This window comes from Catharus ustulatus, chromosome 2, assembly GCF_009819885.2.
Source record: "Catharus ustulatus isolate bCatUst1 chromosome 2, bCatUst1.pri.v2, whole genome shotgun sequence".
NCBI lineage: Eukaryota > Metazoa > Chordata > Aves > Passeriformes > Turdidae > Catharus > Catharus ustulatus.
In genome coordinates, this window is record NC_046222.1 from 32,849,720 (window position 1) to 32,869,005 (window position 19,286).

General features: G+C 44.4%; 1 protein-coding gene across 5 annotated transcripts in view; it reads left to right on the plus strand.

Moving 5' to 3' along the window:
• Positions 1-19,286, plus strand: part of USP35 (ubiquitin specific peptidase 35) — a 29,072-nt gene that overhangs the window by 540 nt on the left and 9,246 nt on the right. The window contains exons 1-5 of one of the 5 annotated variants that reach the window (XM_033053630.1): positions 17-95; positions 9,086-9,782; positions 10,936-11,071; positions 14,779-14,908; positions 18,348-18,449. In XM_033053630.1, the coding sequence (XP_032909521.1) occupies positions 9,101-9,782; positions 10,936-11,071; positions 14,779-14,908; positions 18,348-18,449 (1,050 nt within the window). In that variant the 5' untranslated portion in view covers positions 17-95; positions 9,086-9,100. Of the gene's footprint in view, positions 1-16; positions 96-4,042; positions 4,218-7,245; positions 7,721-8,635; positions 8,763-9,085; positions 9,783-10,935; positions 11,072-14,778; positions 14,909-18,347; positions 18,450-19,286 lie in introns of those variants that run through there. The other 4 variants (XM_033053631.1, XM_033053633.2, XM_033053629.1 and 1 more) reach the window with 4 other exon arrangements.

A 19,286-nucleotide genomic window follows, 5' to 3' on the forward strand; every position in this document is an offset into this window, starting at 1 on the left:
GGGAGATGTAGTTTTGCCGCCGCCCTCGGCCCTGCCCAGTGCTGCCCCGGGACTGCGGCTGCAGGCGGCCGCGCCGCATCCCGGCCCCGCCGGAGGTAACGCGGGGCGGGCGGAGGGAAAGGGCTGCAGGAGCGGGGCGGTCAGGGGTTGGGGTGATCGCAGAGGGAGGGGTCCAATGCTGGGGAAGTGGTGCAGTAGCGGAGCTCTGGGCTCGGGATGTAGGAGGGATGCTCAGGGAAAGGAATGCAGGAGCAGTAGTCGGGGAAGGAGGTGCGTGAGGGATGCAGGAGGGATGCTCAGGGTGAGGGATGCAGGAGGGATACTCCGGTGAGAGGTACGGGAGGTGTGCTTGGGGTGAGGGATTTAGACGGAATACTCGGGGTGGTGTGGGAGGGGTGCGCAGGGGAAGGGGTGCAGGAGGGGTCATCAGGGAAAGGGATGCTTGGGAGGTTGGGATGCTGGAGGGATGCTTGGAGTGAGGGATCCAGGTAGGCTGCTCAAGGGAAGTGGGGCAGGAGGGGTGCTGGTGGAAAGTGTTGCAGGAGGGATCCTGAAAGGCAAGAATGCTTGGCAGTCAGGATACAGAAGGTTTTTCAGGGGTCAAGATGCAGGAAGGAGCTGGAAGTAAGGGCTGCTTGAGGGTTAGGATAGAGTTGAAGTTCTCAGGAACTGGGATGCTCTGAGGGAGGGATACTCAGGATAAGGGTAGGGATGCTTGGGAGAGATACTCAGAGGGATGCTCTGGAGCTGGAATGTAGCAGAGGGCTTGGAGGGAGGTATGCAGGAGAGATGGTTGGAGTGAGAACTACTCAAGAGGCTGAAATGCAGGAAGGGTGCGCAAGAGAGGGATGCTTGTAGGGAGTGTTTGGGATAAAGGCCCAGGTTTTGGGATTCCCAGAGGGATGCTCTGTGGTCAGGATGCAGAAGGGAATGGTGGAGGAGGGTTGCTTTAGCATTTGGCTTTTTGGGAATCAGGCCATAGGTGAATGCTCGGAGGGAGAAATACAGAAGCAACACTGGAAAGTGGGGTTGTGTGCATTCCCCCAGTGCCTGCAGGGCTTTGCAAACTTGTTTATAAGGCAGCATCTTGTTATAACAAGTTGGCTAAGACAGATTCAGGTTTTCTCCAAGGAAGCTGGCCTGGGGAGGGACACACCTAGGGATGTTCCCATCCCATAGGGAGCCAAAGACTCTGAAAGTGAGGGTCAAATTCAGATTAGCCGAGATTTAATCCAATTTCAGATTAGATCTGCCCTGACTTGGACTTTGCAGGTGTTACTGAAGAATAAAAGCAGATGTTGGAATATTTGCACTACTATGAGGTTTTCACAGCACTTTGGGAATTCAACTATGCCCTGCTGCAGGGAAATTTCAACAGCATGCCCTTCTTACACTGAAAGGATGCAGATGAGCTTTTACCTGAGGAGGGGTCTCAAAGTGCTTTGGGCACCTTTGTGACGGGGTCCATAAAGTTTGTCATGTCTCACTTTGCATTCCTGCTTTCTGAATTGGCTGATACAAAGCCAAATATACTGGGGGCTGGAGGGAAACTGAGATCTCAAATGGGCATTATACCCCATTTTCCTTTCCTGAAGGCACCACCAAAAATTGGAGATCTGTCTCCAAACAGTGAATCTGTGTCTGATGAATCCCAGGCAGCGTTGGCAGTATCCGCCCTCAGTCTGGTATGCTTTGGTGAAGAGGACGTGGTTTTTTCTTGGGTTATATCCAGGGTTTTAATTTCTATACAGAGACAAAAGCAGACAGAAACCTGAAGAAAGAAGAGTGATTTAAATGCTATAAATACCTTCAGGAAAACAACCAGCTTTCCGGAGTAGATGTATTTACAGTCTCCAGGGGCAGTGATAAAAAGGACATTGGCCTGAAGGTCAGTGCATGATCTGGGCACTCCCAGTATAAAGCCTTATGGAAGTAGGGTGTCACAGCCCAGGCTGAGAGTTCTAGCTAAGCAGGAAAGCAGAAGTCTTTTGGAGAAAGGAAAGAAAGATACCTTCTACTGGAGGATGTGAGGAGGAAAACTGGGAAAAACCCATTGCAGGCAGGACAGAGCTTTTGGGCATCCAATGCCAAATAAATTCAGAGAAATCAAAAGCAGCTGGGGTGGGTTATTTTTATCTGGAGTTGGTGCTGGGCTCAGCCACAGAGCCAGTGGTTTGTCACTGCTGGTCTGGTGGTTAGAGCAAGCCTTGCCTCACGTGCCTTTTCTCCTGCAGGTTTTCAGGGGAGAGAGGAACTTAATTCCCTGTGTCTTGCTTTCTGTATCCATACCAGGATGGCTGATAATATCCTAGTGATGGTTTTGAGATGCTTTATTTGAAAAGGATACCAGTAGGTACTAGAGATGTGTGTATGTGGTTGTTGACTGAAGGGGAGGAATGAAGCTGGGAAAAGGAGTCTGGAGAATGCAAGGATGAAATGCTAGAGCCTTAGCTTTATTTGGTAGTGCACTGATTGCTTTGACATCCAACTAAAGCCTTTTTAAAAATTTAATGACTGAGTGCCTGACAGCAAAAAACAGAACAAGAGAAGAAACTCGGGGACCTGTGTACACCAAAGGGATCAAAGAAGAAACACTGAAGAAAGCAGAGTAGGGTGGGTAAGATAGATGGTTTGAGATAGGACAGCCTACCCAGCACTGTTGTCACTTGGCTGATACAATTCTGTGATGTGGTCAAACATATTTATGATGTTTTAGAGGAAAAAAGAACAATTAAATATGTAGTACTGCAGAAAAAAAGGAAAAGGGTCTGCAGTGGTCTGTGGATCTAAAGTATCAAGGCATTTTAAAGAAGGTAGGGACTACTATATGATAAATTTAGGCTGATTGCTAATAGATATCTTCTGGTTGGTTACTTTTTTGAGACCTTTAGAGTGTTGCCACAAGAGAGGAACTCATTGCTCCCAAGGTGGAGCTCCTGATGTACAGCAAAGCCATGCAAAATGCCGGCAGTCCAGTTGGGTGACAATGCCTTAAATAAACCTTCACTCTCTGGAGAGAACAGAAGGCTAACTGAGCTTTCTGGTGAGAACTGCAAGCTGCTGTCCTGCAGAGCATAGGGGCAGCCTCCTGCTCTGGATCGGCTGCTGCCTGTGGTGCAGGGCAATGTCCTGCTCCAAATCTGCTGCCTGTGGTGAAGGACAATCTCCAGCAGTGCTGAACTAAAGGGCAGTTCTGATTCTGAGGATAGAAAAGCATGAAGAGCCTTGTCAGCCAAAAGTAATTACCTCTAGTGAGTAGGAGACACACAACATGAGTGCAATCTGCCACTGGGAAAACAGTCTGGGACAGGAAGCAAGGCATATGTGATTGCCTTGAAAAGAGAAGGTGAATTTAGAGAGACAGATCATAATAATTTGCAAAAAATTCAGCCAGGCTTCTGTGTTGGCAATTTTTCCCTGTTATGACTGCAAATGGGTAGAGTCTCACTTCTCTTTCTAAAGGGCTATTTGGTGGGATTTTTCTGCAGTTATTAGCTCTGATTTTCTGCTTAGATCTCATAAAAGTTAACCTGGTGCTCTGCTCTACCACAGCACTTGATGAGGTTCAACTCACACAGCAGCTGAAAACAAAGTACAGTGGAACATTATCATTAAGTATTTGCAGATCTGGAGAAGTTTGGCTGCTGGCTCTGTCACCTATTCCACCTCCTCGAGCAAATACTTTGATCTAGATAGTTTTTAAGGTCCCTTCCAACCATTCTATGGTCTAGATGTGCCTCAGTTTTCATATTACTAAAACAACATGAGTATCTATTAGATGTGGTAATGATGTGCAGGCTGTGTTTTCCCCTTCTAGCTGGATGAACAGAGATGTAATTTGAAGCAAAAAAAAAAAAAAATCCTCTTTTCCTATGAATTCATTGGAAATTTGTTTGCTGCAAAAGAAAATAAAAGTCATTAGAACACAATCACTTTGATATTTCTAGAAAACAGACCTGAAGAGGTGACAAAAGGGATGGTCCTTGTAAGAAGTTGTGTACCTAGTCACGGCAAATTTGTAGAAATTTTAGAGAACAGAGTATATTTTTGTGCTCCAGCAAGGCACTATGTGAGCTCCCTTTTAAACTGCAGTAGCTCAGCATGCTGCAGGATTGAGCCCTAATTGTCTGGCTGCCTGGAGGATGCAGCAGGAATAGCAGTAATGTCTTGGCTGACATATAAGAAACCGTTTCGGCAGGAGTTAAGGACAATAAAAGGTGAGTCTCATTTCTGTACTTCCAGACCTCCAGGGAGTTCAGGGAAGTAGATATTTTTCTTCTTTGTAAGTCAGAAGCAAACCACTTTACATATCACTTTACGTTTGGATGATGGGAATTATTTTTTCCTTTTTTAGTGGCATTTATCAAAGTCCCTATGATTCTGTTTTAGGAAATGTGCTGAATTTATTACTAAGGTTCCCTAAAAGTAAGGTACATTTTGCATCTGTTTTCACAGCTCTGTTAAGACCTAGGGTGTGGGAACTAGTGCTACATTCTGCAAAAAGTACTAAGGAGACTTTACTGGAAATCTGCTGCTGGCAGGGATAAAGGAATGAATTGATTTAGAAGTAATTGGATAGATTTTAATTGAAATGAATCCTAATTAGAGAAAAAGAATAGGCAGAAGAGAACTAGAAGTACAACTCAAAACAGTACAGAGTATGAAGACTAGACCCAAGCAAAGCCAAAGGTGATTTTTCATCCCGAGGTTTGGTTTTGGGTTTTTTTTTTTTTTTTTTTTTTTTTTTTGCAGTTTGCTAGTTTGCTCAGTTTGGAGAGTGACACTAAGATGGAAAATGCTGCTCTTTGTTTAAATTCCTTTTCCCTCTCTGGTTTCTAGAGCATGCTTGGGTTCTGTCCTTGCAGGGACCCATCTTGTAGTCAGGAAGCATCTTTGATGTCAGTAGGGCTTTTGAGATGATGCCCTGCATTGTCCTTGTATCAAAGACAAATGTGTGGATTGCTAACTGAGTAGGAAGCAGGCTGGAACTACCTAGGACCTTTCCTTTTTAATATTTTTTTATGAATGATGTGGAGGAAGAGGAGATGAAACTAATTTTATCAAATTTGTGGATGAGGCCAGATTGAAGAATAGTCAATACGCTTGGGAACAGTGCTGCCATACAGGAGGGCTAGGACATGCTGTGGCTATATGAATCTCATGGAATTCAGCAAGGACAAATCCAAATTATCTTGGAATGGACACTTGGGATAGAGTTAAATGGGATGGACTAACCCCTTGAACTGTTGAAGGCTGACAACTGAGTGATTGGAGCTCCCCAGTGCCTACAAGGAGGTTACTCAGGAGATGAATCCAGGTTTTTTACAGGAGTACAAGGCAGGTGAATGAGAAAAAAAAAGATATAAATTGGAACAAGAGCTTCCAGATGCAAATAAAGAAAACCTTCCCACTATGAGCTAATTAGAACAGGAGCAGGTTGCCCAGGGTTGTCATATGATTTCCATCCTGGAATATTTTCTAGACCTTAATGGTTAAAGCCCCAAGAAGCTGGAGTTGATTTCAGCTGTGGGCATGGTTTGGACTAGAGACCTCCCAAGGTTCCTTTTCTCCTCATTCTGTGATTTTGCTTGTGTTGTTCCTGCCAGTCATTCACTGGGGTAGCAGAAATTTTGCCATTTCATGGGATTTTTTCTTTTTCCCTGCAAAGCTCATATTGTGTACTCTCTGTTTTATGTGAGCTACAAAACAGATGGGAACCTCAATGTGACTCTTCAGTTTAATAATTAACTCTTTGACCTTCTTCTTCATCCTGTGTGTTCTAGGAGCTCTGTTCTGTTCACAAGCAGGAATGAACCAATCCTCCCAGCTTTTCAGTGTGTTGTTAATGCTGGTGAGAAAGAAGTGCAGAAAGGTTGTTCTACTTCAGGAACACTCATTATAGAAGCCTGATTGTCTGAATATTTAGTTTCTTTATTTCAGTGTTAAACAGAGGAGACCCAGGGACCAGAACTCCAAGGCAGCATTCCGCTGCCTGACAATGAACTGTCCTTCCCTCTCCTGCAGTTCCCTGGGTTATTTATGACACATTTCCAATTTCTACAACAAATGAGACCATGATCTAACAGACAACAAATCACTTTACTCCTCTGCTGCAAATACTGATTCACTTTCCTGGGAGGTCTTGGGGGTGGGGGAAGTTAATATTAGATGCTTAAACAATTACTGCTCTGAAAGTGTCTGGAGCTGTGCTTGTCTTGAATTAGCCGTATTAATTCCTAGTCTTTGACATGAGAATGATCTTTTGGTGTAGAATGCTTTCTTCAGTGTAATTTTAAGACTATAATATTTATTACTGCATATTATAAACCCACTTAAATGTTGCTTTAATGTAGTTCTAAGATTGTAATATATGGCCTGACTAGCATTCTCCATCTTGGCCTTGTCTGGCCCACACCCAGGAAGCAGTTTGGTCTACCCTGATACATAGCTAAACCATGGGCTTGTTTGTCCCCTCTTGCTGGCACCGGGGGGGTTGGAGAGGTGCATGTGGGACTGTATTACCTAAAGCCCAGCCTTGTCCTGTAAAGCCCTTCATTGGTGAGGAAGCACCCTTCACCACAGAGTCACTTCAGGTGGTTCTCCCTGTGTGTCTTCAAGGTCCTAATGTCCATGTAAGTCATTATAATGTTTCCTGCTGAGAAAGATGGTCCTTTGGGACTTGTTTGCCTATTGGCTGTGGAAGGAGTTTGTTTCAGCCTTGTCCTCCTACGCAGTGTCAGACGTGAGCAGTTGTGCTCTGGGGCAGCAGCACTGACAAAGCCCAGCCTGTCCCTTTCTGTGATCAGCCTGGGGAAGAGCCAAGCCCTTTTCAGAGATGCAAGTTTATCTCAAAATCAGATGAAATTAGACTCTTTGCATTGAAAATTTGGGTGAAGTTTGGCGATGCTAAAGTAGCTAAAAGCTCAGTCGTAGTGGGGACAGTGGTGGGAAGTCATCACATCTGAGAGGCACAGCGAGAGCACCCAACAGCACGTACACCAGGGCACTGTGGTGATTTATGGGGTTAGGTCTAAAAGAACTGTAGCCATTGTTTGACCGTCCTGCCTGTGTGGTGTTTCCAAATCACTCTACCAGGCTCAGCATGGATTTCTCCAGGGAGGTAATAGTGAGACATAATCAATGAGCACTGTTTCCTCCTGGCCCCTTACCTATATGCCAGATGACCAGGGTGTCTGGGCTCAGGCTGGGAGCCTGCAGAGAGGAGGTGAAAGGGGTACCAGCCTGACTGCAGGTGTGTGCCAGTATGTGTCTGACCAAGGTGACCACTGAGCTACAGCAAGGACAAATGCTCCTGCTGATTTTGGACTGTCTGCAAGCCCCCTCTGTTCTGCAGGTTGACTTTTAGCCTTTGCTGACACTGTGATACTTTCTGTTTGAGGTGAAAAGACATTATCTGTGGGATTTTGTCTTCTCCTTTTATCTTTGCCTTGTTTGCCACTGGTTTAATGCAGGCTGGTCCCTCACGAGTCCTGCTTATATAGTCTATCCTGGGAAAACAGTGTGATGGAGAGCATTAGCTCTGCCATAGCCTGTTGCGGGGAAGGCAGCAGTAATGCTTGATGGGGAAAAATAAATCCAGCACATGACCAGAGGAATGTATGAGTCAGCAGGCAGGGACCAGAAAGGGCAAGGTGGTTCTTGGAGAGGCATTGCAATGTAGCCTGTGGTCATCGCTGGATTGGAGGGGCTATATATACATGTATGTATATTTATCAATAATGATTTTATTTTTTCATCCTGTGAGGTTGTGGGGAAGCAGTGATGGAAAGAAGTGATAATTGGTGAAGCAGGAAGGCTTCCCAGCCAAGCAGCTGAGTCAGAGCTTGATGTTTGTGTCTGGCATGGTTTTACTTCTCCACCCTCAAGCAATTGTCTCTATCAGGAGAAAAGATACTCTCTGGCTCAGATACAGGCTTACTCCAGGGATGGCATCTGCTGAGGTCCCTTCTGGATGTCATCTGTGAAAACCATACTTGGGGTACATGTCATCTGCATTTATGTTCTTTGTAACCCTGTCCACTTGAAAAACTTCAAATGCTTCCCAAGTGCTAATGAAAGATCTTTCAACCGACCCCACTAGGAATTAGTGCATGTTGTTCTCATTTCACAGATTCAGGACCTGAGGAACAGAAAGGTGGGGATTATTATTCTGGTCAGATAGACGAGTGTGGCTCATTTTAATCTATAGCCCGGAAGGGATCTTATTGCAAGTGCATTGTGCTGGGGGGAACCTGCTGTGGATGAGACTTTTTAGTCCCTCTAATACCTTACAATAAATCTTAACTGTCTAATTTTATCACTCTGCAATTGTTTGGTTTTCATTGTTTGTTGGTTTTTTTTTTTGGTGCTGTGGTACATTCAACACCTGGTTATAAATGTTATTCTGAGCTTTTCCTTGGGAATTCCTTGTTTTTTTAAAAAACTCTTCTCTAATGCTTTATTGCTGGTGAATTCAGGCTGTGACAAATGGGAAACTTTGCCTGACACAGCAGTTTTTCTCCCTGCTCGCTTTGGTCCTGCATACAAATGCGACAGGTCCCTGGGGAGCAGCCAAGACTGCACCACTCAGATGGAATAGCTGGCAGCACGGTGTAAATGTTAAACAAACACTCCTACCATTGCACAGAGACGCTGCAATCCCACCTCTGCTTCCCAGGGCTTTTCTCTCCTTCCCTGAATGTGAAGACAATCATTGGGACCATCTTTGGCTCTTGAGGATGCCTGAGGCAGCAGACACCAGTGTAAGACCTTGGCTCCCTTAATTCCCCCTTGGTCCCTGCTATGGGTCTGTAGTTGGTTGTTTGCAAGACAAAAATGCTCAAATGTGTGATTAATCAGAAGTTGTTCTGTATCTTTGTGTATTCATTCAGTTTGGCGGCTTTAGTCTCAGTCAAACATTGCCAGAGTGGAAACTCTTCTGAGTGCTACATGAAAAGGCCACAAGAATTATCCTCTTCAGAGTGCTCTAGATAGCTCTGCTTTTTTCACCTCCCTTGCTCCAGCCTGGGCTGGGAAGCTCAGCAAGCCCTGCTTGAACTAACCTGCAGCTCTGTCCCTCTTTTAGGAGCAGGGAGCAGAGATGGATAAGATACTGGAAGCTGTAGTGATGTCCTCTTACCCCAACAACGTGAAGCAAGGACTCGTGAGGCGCGTCATCGAGGCGGCCAAGCAGCCCATGGACAGCGAGCAGTGCTGGTCCATGCTGGAGCTGTCCACCAAGCTTTATCTCACTGGGGACACCAAGTATAAAAGAGAGATTGGGAAAGAGGTTCTGGAGGTCTATGGCCACTATCACCCAGAGGAATTTGAGGAGTTCTTCAATGTCCGTTTCCTGCTGAGTCTCCTCCAGGAAGGCTATGGACCTCTGGGGAAGAGAAGCCATTATGTACTTGATTATATCCAGTTAGGGCTGCAGTTTGTCCTGGAAAGCCCATCAGCAAACAGCATCTTCAGCTTATTGAGGATCGAGGTGCTCCGGAAGGTCTGCGAGAGGCCCAGCCCCAAGCAGTGCGCGAAGATCAGCAAACTCTTAACGCAGCATCCTCAGTGCATTCCCACAGGAAAACACCAGCTCTTGTTCTGTCAGCAGCTGATCCGATGCATTGGGCAGTTCCAGTGTGTCTCTGAGGGGGAAGAGGAGATCATGGAGTTTTTGGAGCAGGTGAACAAAGTGAGTGGTCTTCTGCAGAGGATCTGGAGGACTCAGTCCTCAGCCATCCTGCCCTCTTTGAAAGAACTGTTCACTATCATTTCTTCAACAGGTAATTAAAAAATAATAATTTAAAAAAGGATGGGAATGTAAATGTTGGCTCTGATGAAGTCAAACTCAATTAGTTTGACATCTTGCAGGGTTTTCATCCACTACAGAAAAGCAGTCACAGATGAAATATAATAGACAAGCATCTCTAAAAGTTACTAGGGCCCTGAGCTGGATAAACAATATCACCCCAAAACCAGAGAGAGTCTGCAGACAAGAGCTGTTACCAGGATTGAAGCATTTGCAGCACACATTTGTGGTCAGCACTTTCCAGCATCAGCTGAGCTTAAGGGAAAGCATCTTTTCTGCAGCTTGTTAGGGTGGAGCTTGAGAGCTTTTAGAAATGCCACTCTCTTACTGCTGACTTGGTGGTGCCCCACAACCTGCTCCCTACCAGAGCCTAGGGATAAAGCTAAGCAGTTATTTCTCACTGACCTAGAGGTGTGAAGCCCTACTGACTGTCTGAAGGGTGGTTGCACCTTAAGGTGAGACAGACAATATATATCCATCTTCTGGGGCCTTTAGGTTGTTGTGGAGGGTTTCTGAAGGTTTTTGGAGGTACCAGTGCCATGAAAGGCTGGTGAGCTCCTGCTTTTGCCATTCCTAAGACCACAGGAGATGGGTTTTTCAGTATGACAACCTCATCCATTGGAAATAGGCCCATTTCCAGGCAGGCAAAATTGCAGTTGCATCCATTGGCAATTATTTGCAGTATTTAGTAAAAAAAGAGCAAACAGAGGAAATTTGGTACCTGAGTCAGGCCAAACAACTGCCTGATCTCTTCCTCCCTTGGGGCTACTTACGGTTTCAAGGAACAGCCATCTGCTAAGATCCAGCTTCATTATGTGCTGCAGTGGGATTTGGGGAATTATCCTCCTGGCACAGCCAATGGTGGACTCCACACTGTTTATTGGCAACAGGGCAGTGTCTGCTGCATGAAGTGTGGATGTGGCACTTGGAGATGTGGTTTAGTGATGGACTTGGCAGTGCTGGGTTAAGGGTTGGACTTGATCTTAGCAAGCTTTTCCGACCTAAACAAATCTATGATTCTATTTTTGTGGGCAGGAATTATTTGGTCTTTAGGACAAGACATGACCTGGTGTGCCTGGTTTTCCTGTCAGCTAACATCATTGCTGGGCCTCATTCCTGTCTTGCAGAGGAACAGGAAGCGCCCTCCAATGCCTTGGCCAGCGTGGTTCAGTTTGTCCCTCTGGAGCTCATGGATGGAGTCATAAGAAACCTCACCAACGATGACAGCATCACTGATGTGCAAATGATGATGGCCATTGGCAGGTAGGAGAGGCTGTAGGGGTGAAAACTTTAACTCAGATTGGAGAAATGCTCTGTGTGGTTTTATCCCAAGCAGCTTAGCTAATGCTGCCTGGTGAGGAGTGTGTAGGGAAAAAGAAAACTACTGTATCAGTTCTTCTAGCCCTGAGATCCTACAGAACTAGAATAAAGAGTGTCTGTTATTGTGATTGGCTATTGTTGTATTTGTTTGGTTTAATTTAGTTTATTTTCTTAGAAATAAGTTGTATTGTGGGATGTCCAATATAGGCTATCTTGAAGAGGTTTTGATTTTTTTTTCCCTGAAACTGTTAAGGCCTTTTTCTTCCCAGAAATCTCCTTTTCAGGATTTCATGATGATGTCTCCCTTCACAAGGACATCTTCTTAAGCCACCAGTCACAGCTAAAGACTTATGTGAGGGAAATATCCCCAACTGTTTCCAGGTCCCACCTTGGCCTTTGTCAGGTGGTGTGCTGCAGCTGGAAAGACAAAGGCAGCGGAGATCTAGTCAAAGCATGATGAAGAGTGGTGGGTAAAATGCTACCTGACATGCCAGACCTGATCTTTGCAGCACCAGTGCCCTCTTTGGCATCACCAGATCTTCTTTGCACCCTTACGTCCAAGTCCTACAGCTCTTCTGTGCTCCAGTGCCTTGCTCTACACTTACTTAGGTGTACCTTCAATGATCTTAAGGGTATTTTCCAACCTAAATTAGTCCATGATTCTATCTTTAACCTATGCTTTCCGTAGAGGTCTCCATTTAAATAGATGATATTCACATGCAGTGGCATGTGCACTTAACACAAGGGAGAGGCTCTGACTTGATCTCCCTGGAAGCATCTTTTTTCCTTCTCTTATTACAGGATTTGTGTGTCCCTCCCAATAAGGTTACATTGCAGAAACATGTTATTCCTGATGGGAAATTTATGTATCTGCAGAAAAGGGTTCATTCTCTTTGGCTTTCTAGGGAAGGTCATGGTTTTCACAGAGTCCAGAGTAACCCAAGACAAAAGATTAAGTTATCAGTTTAATTCCTAACCCTCTTCTCCATCTTTTTCTCCTTCTGGATACCTGCTGCTACAAGCTCCAGATGATGAATCTTCTAAGAGTGCCAGTGTCTAAATACAGAGATTGCCAAATCAATTGCATCATTCCTTAAAACAGTTTTTGTCATGCAGAAGGAGTAAATAATTAGTCAGAGCCTGCAGCATGTAATTAATATCACTTAGAAGAAATGTTGAAGTTTTGGAAGTGTGGTTGTAGCAGATGGGTGCCCCAAAAACAGTGTGACCACAGGCTGTTTGATGTGTGTGCTCCATGCCTAGAAAAATTAAAGGAAAATGTACAAAGTGAAGATCTTTTAGCCTCGGATCCCTGACTAACTGGTTGCATGCAAAAGTGTCTTCTGAAGTTTGGGTTTAGGAGTAGCAGGGGAATAAACTGTATTTATGTGGAGCTTCTGGTCAAGCTTGTAAAGAACAAGTAGTGGTAAAAAAAGCAAGGCTGTCACCTGCTGGCATAAGTGTACACCACAATCTCTTTTACAGAGTTTGTCTATTTTTAGAGAAACAGTATTATTGTGCATTTGTGATATCAGAGGTACTCACAGATTTGGGTTTTATTTTTTTCCCTGGGGATTTATTTTTTCCAAAGAGCCCAGGTCGTCCAGATGCAGAAGGCATCTGCTGTCACACAGCTGTGCAGGCACTTGCTACTTTGGAGATCGGGGTCCAGGCTTTTAAAAATGTTGCACTCCAAATCAGTAACTCCTTTGACAAATTAGGGTCATCACTACTAAAATATTTGTGGATCATACAATATGAGTTTAAACTGTAATTTCTTCCTACTGTAACAGCGCAAGCAGCACTATAACTTTGCCACCAGTGCTGACAAAGTAGCTTTAAGCACATAAGGTTATTTTATGCCTGTTTAAAGAAGATAGGGAGAAAAGGACTTTTGAATCTCTGGATCCATCTCCCTGCTTTATAGCATTGACATTACAGACCCCTTTCATGAGTTTTTAACTCTGCTCCTCAAAGCAGGACAACGCTCCCACTGCTGTTCTTTCACAGTTCTTCCACCACTGGGTTGCTTTAGTAGGTCAAATCTCTCTTCTAACAGCCAGCCTGTCTGTATTTCTGGCCATCATACAGCTCATTTGATGTTATGCCAACAGAAATAGCTGAAATATCTTTTGCCTCCCTGGTGTTTATTCTTTGAATATGTGCAGGAAGAGCAGTCCCTTCCCATCTCTGCTTTCTCATAGCTGTGCTAAACAAGTCAGGTTATTTTAAGCTTTTCTTTCAGGAAGTGTCCTTCATTTCCCCTACCACCTGAAGAGTTTTCTTCAACACAGCTCATTGGTCTTGGGAACAGATGGTGGTGTTTGTGCACCATATTCATCATGGCAGTCTGACCATGGCCTGAGGTGTCATTGTTTTGCTATAGAGAACACATTTCCTTCTGCACCACAGATGGTGCTGGTCTGTTCCATGGCTGTTTTACACTGGTATCTTGTAGTCACCTGGTATCTGCCTGGTTGTCTTCAATCAGAGGAGTTATGGTAGCCTCCATTGCTAGTGGCTTGCATGCCTTTAGAATCAATACATTTCCTTCTACTTCTACTTTTCTAATTCCTCAGGGTCTTCCTTGTGACTCCTTGGTCTTCCTTTTGTGTTCATGATGCCTGACAGCTGTTCATCTTCACACATAATTGCACAACTTTCCTTCTTCTCCTCTGGTGCAAATGTCTGTGCCAGCTTCTCTGGCATTTGCTTTATTACCCAACTTGGCTTGACTTTTATTATTTTTTAACATCCCAACATACTCTGCTTTTCAAGTTTTTTTACTGACTAGACTTAATTTTTCCAGTTCCTTGTAAAATTCACTAATTCCTGCTCTTTGCCTTGTAGTGGTTAGCTGTCTATCTTCCCTTGTTTTATTTTGCATTAGATACAGATTGATAAGCAAAAGGAACTGACTGGGTAAGGTAGCTGGTCTGAGGTGTAGCCTGGAGGTCTGGGGTATCTTCAAATGAAATGCACTGAAATGGTCAGCAAAGTTTTATATTTCCCAGTTGTTTAACGTTAAATTTAAACAGAAACTGTGTCATCACTTAGTCTTAGGTTATTGTTTTATGAGAAACTTCTGTAAAGCACTTATTTCTTGCAGAAACTTGGCAACATGTTGGTTGAGTGGCTAGAAATTAAATTTTTTTACCTGTGACATTCAGGAATAATTGACTTATATTAAATTTTCCAGGTGGAGTTTTTTTAATGTTTTTGAAAATCAATATTTCCCACTCAGATAACTAAAATATGTGAATCTGAGTGTTTGCAGAGATCAAACCAGTATCATGTGTTTTCTATTGGTGACAATGCAGAGACCTCAATCAAGCCCTCATGTGAGTAGTATATAGAGCACTGCACCAGCTTTAAAAATTTGAGCTTGAAACTGAAGTTTGTGGAAAAAAATCCCCACTTTACTTGATGGACTTGGGCCTAATCCTCTGATGAACCACAGTGTGATGGTGACATTGGGGTATTTCTACTTCAGGCTCTGTTGTGCTTTTAATAACGTGTGAAATGCCTTGTGAAGAGCCTGTCTCATCCCAGTGACTAGATTCCAGTTTGGAGGAGGTTTGACCCAGAGTGGAGCTTGACTTTTACAATATGTGCATTAAATTTATTTAAGAGTTTGTGTTTCATTTCAGGATGATTGACTGGGTGTCCTGGCCCCTGGGAAAGAACATAGACAAGTGGATCATTGCTCTGCTGAAGGGTTTGGCTGCAGTGAAAAAGTTCAGCATCTTGATTGAAGTCACTCTTTCAAAAATAGAAAAGGTCAGTTGGCTCTTTTAAATGTGAATGTGAACCATAGAAATACCATCTTGCACCTGAAATATCACCTTTCCTTTCAAATGACAAGATGAGATGTACAGTAATTTCATGACTATAAGGCGCACCCCCAAACCCAGAAGCGCACCTTATAGTTCGGTGCGCCTTATATGATGTGCAAAGTTTGGAAATTTGCCAACATGGAAGTGTGAGTCACGAGCTGTGGGGGGAGCCAGCAGGGCCATGGCAGCTGGGTGCAGGCGGGCCCGGGGGCCCATGGCACCGCCCCTCCTGCCGGGTACAGGCGGACCCGGGGGCCCATGGCACCACCCCTGCTGGGTGGAGGCGGGCCTGGAGGCCAATGGCTGCCGGGTTGAGGCGGGGCCTCGGCCAGCAACCGTGCGGGGGGAGCTGGGGGCGGATCCTTGCTGCAAAAAAAAAGTACGCCCTATAGTCTGGTGTGCCTTATATAATGTAGAAAGTTGTGAAATTTGCCGGCTCCCAGAGGTGTGCCTTATAGTCTGGTGCGCCTTACAGTCGTGAAATTACTGTATAGACAAAAGGAGTTTGCTGTGCCAAGGGATACTGATTTTGCAGCGAGGAATGATGTTCTCCAGAACTACCTGGGATTCTGCAGGTTGTGGTCTGCAGAAGTACTGATATCTTAAAGGTTATGAAATGAAGTAGCCAAGGATTTTCAAACCAGTTGAACACTGTCCTTCCCAAACAATGAAACTCTTGTAAAACTTGCTTTTGGGAATGTGACATGCTCTCCTTTGACCATGCCTGGGTCATTGCTGGCTGGCACAGGCAAAATACCTATCAGTGAGAGTATTAATAGTCTACACAGGTACAGGTCAGTTCTAAAGCCTGTGCCCTGGCTTAGTTCTTTTATTAGTGTGTAGATAAAGCCCCTGCTGCCATTCCCATTGCTTGTTTCAGCAGTAAGTACAGTAATTTCACTACTATAAAGCGCACCGGATTATAAGGTGCACCTCTGGGAGTTGGCAAATTTCCAAACTTTGTCCATATATAAGGCGCACCAGTATAGAAGGCACGCTTTTTTTTTGCAGCGAGGATCCACATGCAACAAAATAATGAATTAGTAACAATCACACCAGCCGTGCTGTTTTGGATTACAATGCAGGATGTGATCAAAGTCTCTATTCTACCACTATCTGTTGTGACCAGGTGGGGCAGTGATCCTTATCTCTGTGGGAGATATTCTGCTAATGGGCCATCCACTGAAACCAGTAGGGCATTGTTCTTTATCTTTGCAACCCCCCTCCTTCCTCCAGGGAGTTATCTTCTGCTAATGGCCATTGAGTCCCACTGTGTGACTGATAAAATTACTGCATCCCATTGAGAGTTGTTCCAGCCAGGGGCGAGAGCCAAACTTTTCCTACCTAGATAAAAACTGAAATTCTGGGACACCAAGTCACTCTCTTTTCCCTGGACTCCAGAGGAAAACCGGACTTTTTTCCATATCATCGCTGGACCTTCGGAGGGAGGCTGCACCCTTCTACAAGACCACTGCTTCAACTGAACCACATCTGTCACTGCAGGACGAATGTAACCACCATTTAATGGGACTGCTGCCAACACCCTGCCTGACGGGGTGTCAGGTTGTACTCTGACTTTGTGTCTTAGTTTGGAGGACAGGTATCTGCTAAGAAAGGCAGGAGCCTCTCTTTGAAATGGAGAATGTAAACCCCCCGTCTCCAAATTATTACAATTTTGAAATCAAGGGGCTCTCAGGTAAAGATATGAAAATTAAGAATAACAGTTATTTACTAGGGAAATTAAAATAGAAATACAATACTACAAAGAAATAAACTCCAAGCCCTGACAAAGTCAGAGTACATCCTGGCACCTTGTCAGGCAGGGTGTTGGTAGCAGTCCCATTAAATGGTGGCTGCATCCTCCTGCAGTGACAGATGTGGTTCAGTTGAAGCAGTGGTCTTGTAGAAGGTGTAGAAGGTGTAGTTTCCTTCCAGAGGTCTAGTAGTGATGTGGAGAAATCTCATTTTTTTCCTAGAGTCCAGTAGGGCTAAAACTTACCTAGTTTTTATCTAGGTAAGAAAGGCTGGGCTCTCCCCCCTGGCTGGAGCAACTTCCAATGGGATGAAGTAATTTTATCAGTCCCACAGTGGGACTCAATGGGCCATTAGCAGAAAATGACTCTCTGGAGGAAGGATGGGGTGTGAAAAGATAAAGAACAATGCCCCGCCTGGTTTCAATGGATGGCCTATTAGCAGAATATCTCCCACGGAGATAAGGATCACTGCCCCACCTGGTCACAACAGATGGTGATAGAATAGAGACTTTGATGACATCCTGCATTGTAACCCAAGACACTTCGTCAGTGTTTGGGGTTTGTTTTGGCTGCGGTTCGGCTCACAGCTTGCATTTCCGGGTTGGCAAATTTACAAACTTTGTCCATATGTAAGGCGCTCCAGAGTATAAGGCGCACTTCTGGTTCGGACTAAAATTTTAGTCCAAAGGGTGCGCTTTATAGTCGTGAAATTACTGTACTTGTTCTCTCTGAAAACTGTGATCAAGCACTGAAACTTGTCACTATTTCAGAACTTTTTCTATGCTGTGGTCCTATTCTCCCCTCCTTTGAATAATGGGGATAACATGGGGCTGGGGATAATGGGGCTGAACTGTCGGAAGTCACCATAGAAGCTACAATGTTTTTAGGGCCATGGTTTAATCTTGAGCTTGGCAGTGCTGGGTTAACAGCTTGCCTCAATGATTTTAGAGATATTTTCTCACCTAAATGATACTGTCTTTCTATAGTTATCAGTGTTGAAACATTATCAATAACTGGATTTGTCTCTGTGATCCCTCAAGGGCATTGAGCAGTGGGACAGTAGCCAAGCATCTCTTTTCTTTCTTTCATTGTTAATACATAGGAAAGGGACAGCCCATAAAATAACATGTAACTTTTAGAAACGCTCAGAAGTATGATCTGACGGCAGTAGAGGGTATACAGGTCTTTTTGTGAAGTAGAATAAATAATACAATTATAGCCTTTGAAAAAGATACTTGCTTTTTATCTCTTTATCTGAATGGTTAGTGATAAAGATCCAATATCTGAATAAATTAGGAGGCACATTCTAGCATTCCCAGAATGCATTCTGCTGTGCTTGCATGGCTTTTTCTTGAGGAGCTATGGAGATGCAGCGCTGTCATTACAGTGGCATTACACAAGCCTGAAAAGGTGAGGAAAACCCACACAGTATTTTTAAGGGTGTCCTGAGCCAATACTCTGGACAGGAGACGACTCTGGAGATCTTGTTACAAGCTGCTTGCTTCAACATCCAGCATAGAGTAGGAAGAGACCAACAGCCATGGTAGATGCCCAGTGCCTCTGCTTCCTGCTGTTCCCTTCTCCTGCTGGTTTCTGCCTTCTCATTTGCTTTTTTATCTCCTCCACCAGGTCTTCTCCAAGCTGCTGTACCCCATCGTGAGGGAGGGGGCTTTGTCTGTCCTGCAGTACATGCTGCTGAGCTTCCAGCACTCTCACGAGGCATTTCACTTGGTAAGGCTGTGTCTGGCACTTGGATGAGGGCATTGTCTTCTTAGGGGGGACCTACGGTGTGGAAGATGTTGCTACTCTGGCTTTAGAGTGTATTTGGTGACATCTCACTGTGGAGGGCAGGGAATACATTATTAAACAGCCCTGGCTTTTCCTAAGCGGGTCCCTCACTGTCTGTTGGACTCGGTGGGCCACATCTCACATGTGACTTTAAATTGTCAACATGTGGCACCTATTTCCTTGAGTGGTGGATCATCTTTAAAAGGCTTGTACAGCATCAGTGCAGCAAGACCAGAAGACTGGATCAGAACACTTCATTACACAAATTCTCTGTTAAAAGCAAAAACAACTTTGGCAACATTTGAATTTCCGCTGTGATATTTTATAGTTTGTTTTGCTGTTGGCACTAAGGCATGGCTCTGCTTCCTGCTGGTGTTGCCTCTGGAATGCTGAATTTAAAAAGTGAGGCTGAAGGCAAAAACATGCTTGTAGTGATTGAACTGATAAAAGCAGTGTTGAAAAATTACTCCTATCAATGTTTGATTTTGTACTTCTCATTAAAGCTCTTATATTTGGCTTTTCACCTAAAGATCATGGAATAAACAGATAGAAAAAAGCAAAGCTAGCCAACATTTTCAACTGATACTTCTTCATTCCTCAGCTGGAGATACTTTGAAGGAATCAGAATTTTTTAGGGGAACTCTTTGGTTTCTAAAAATAGTCATTCCAATGTGTTGTCTTCAGTTGGGTATCAAATTTTGAAACACTCCAAAAGCTGTGAGTTGCTCTTGGCTTGAAGTTTCCATCTGTAGCCCATAAGCATGAATTTCCTCCCTTATT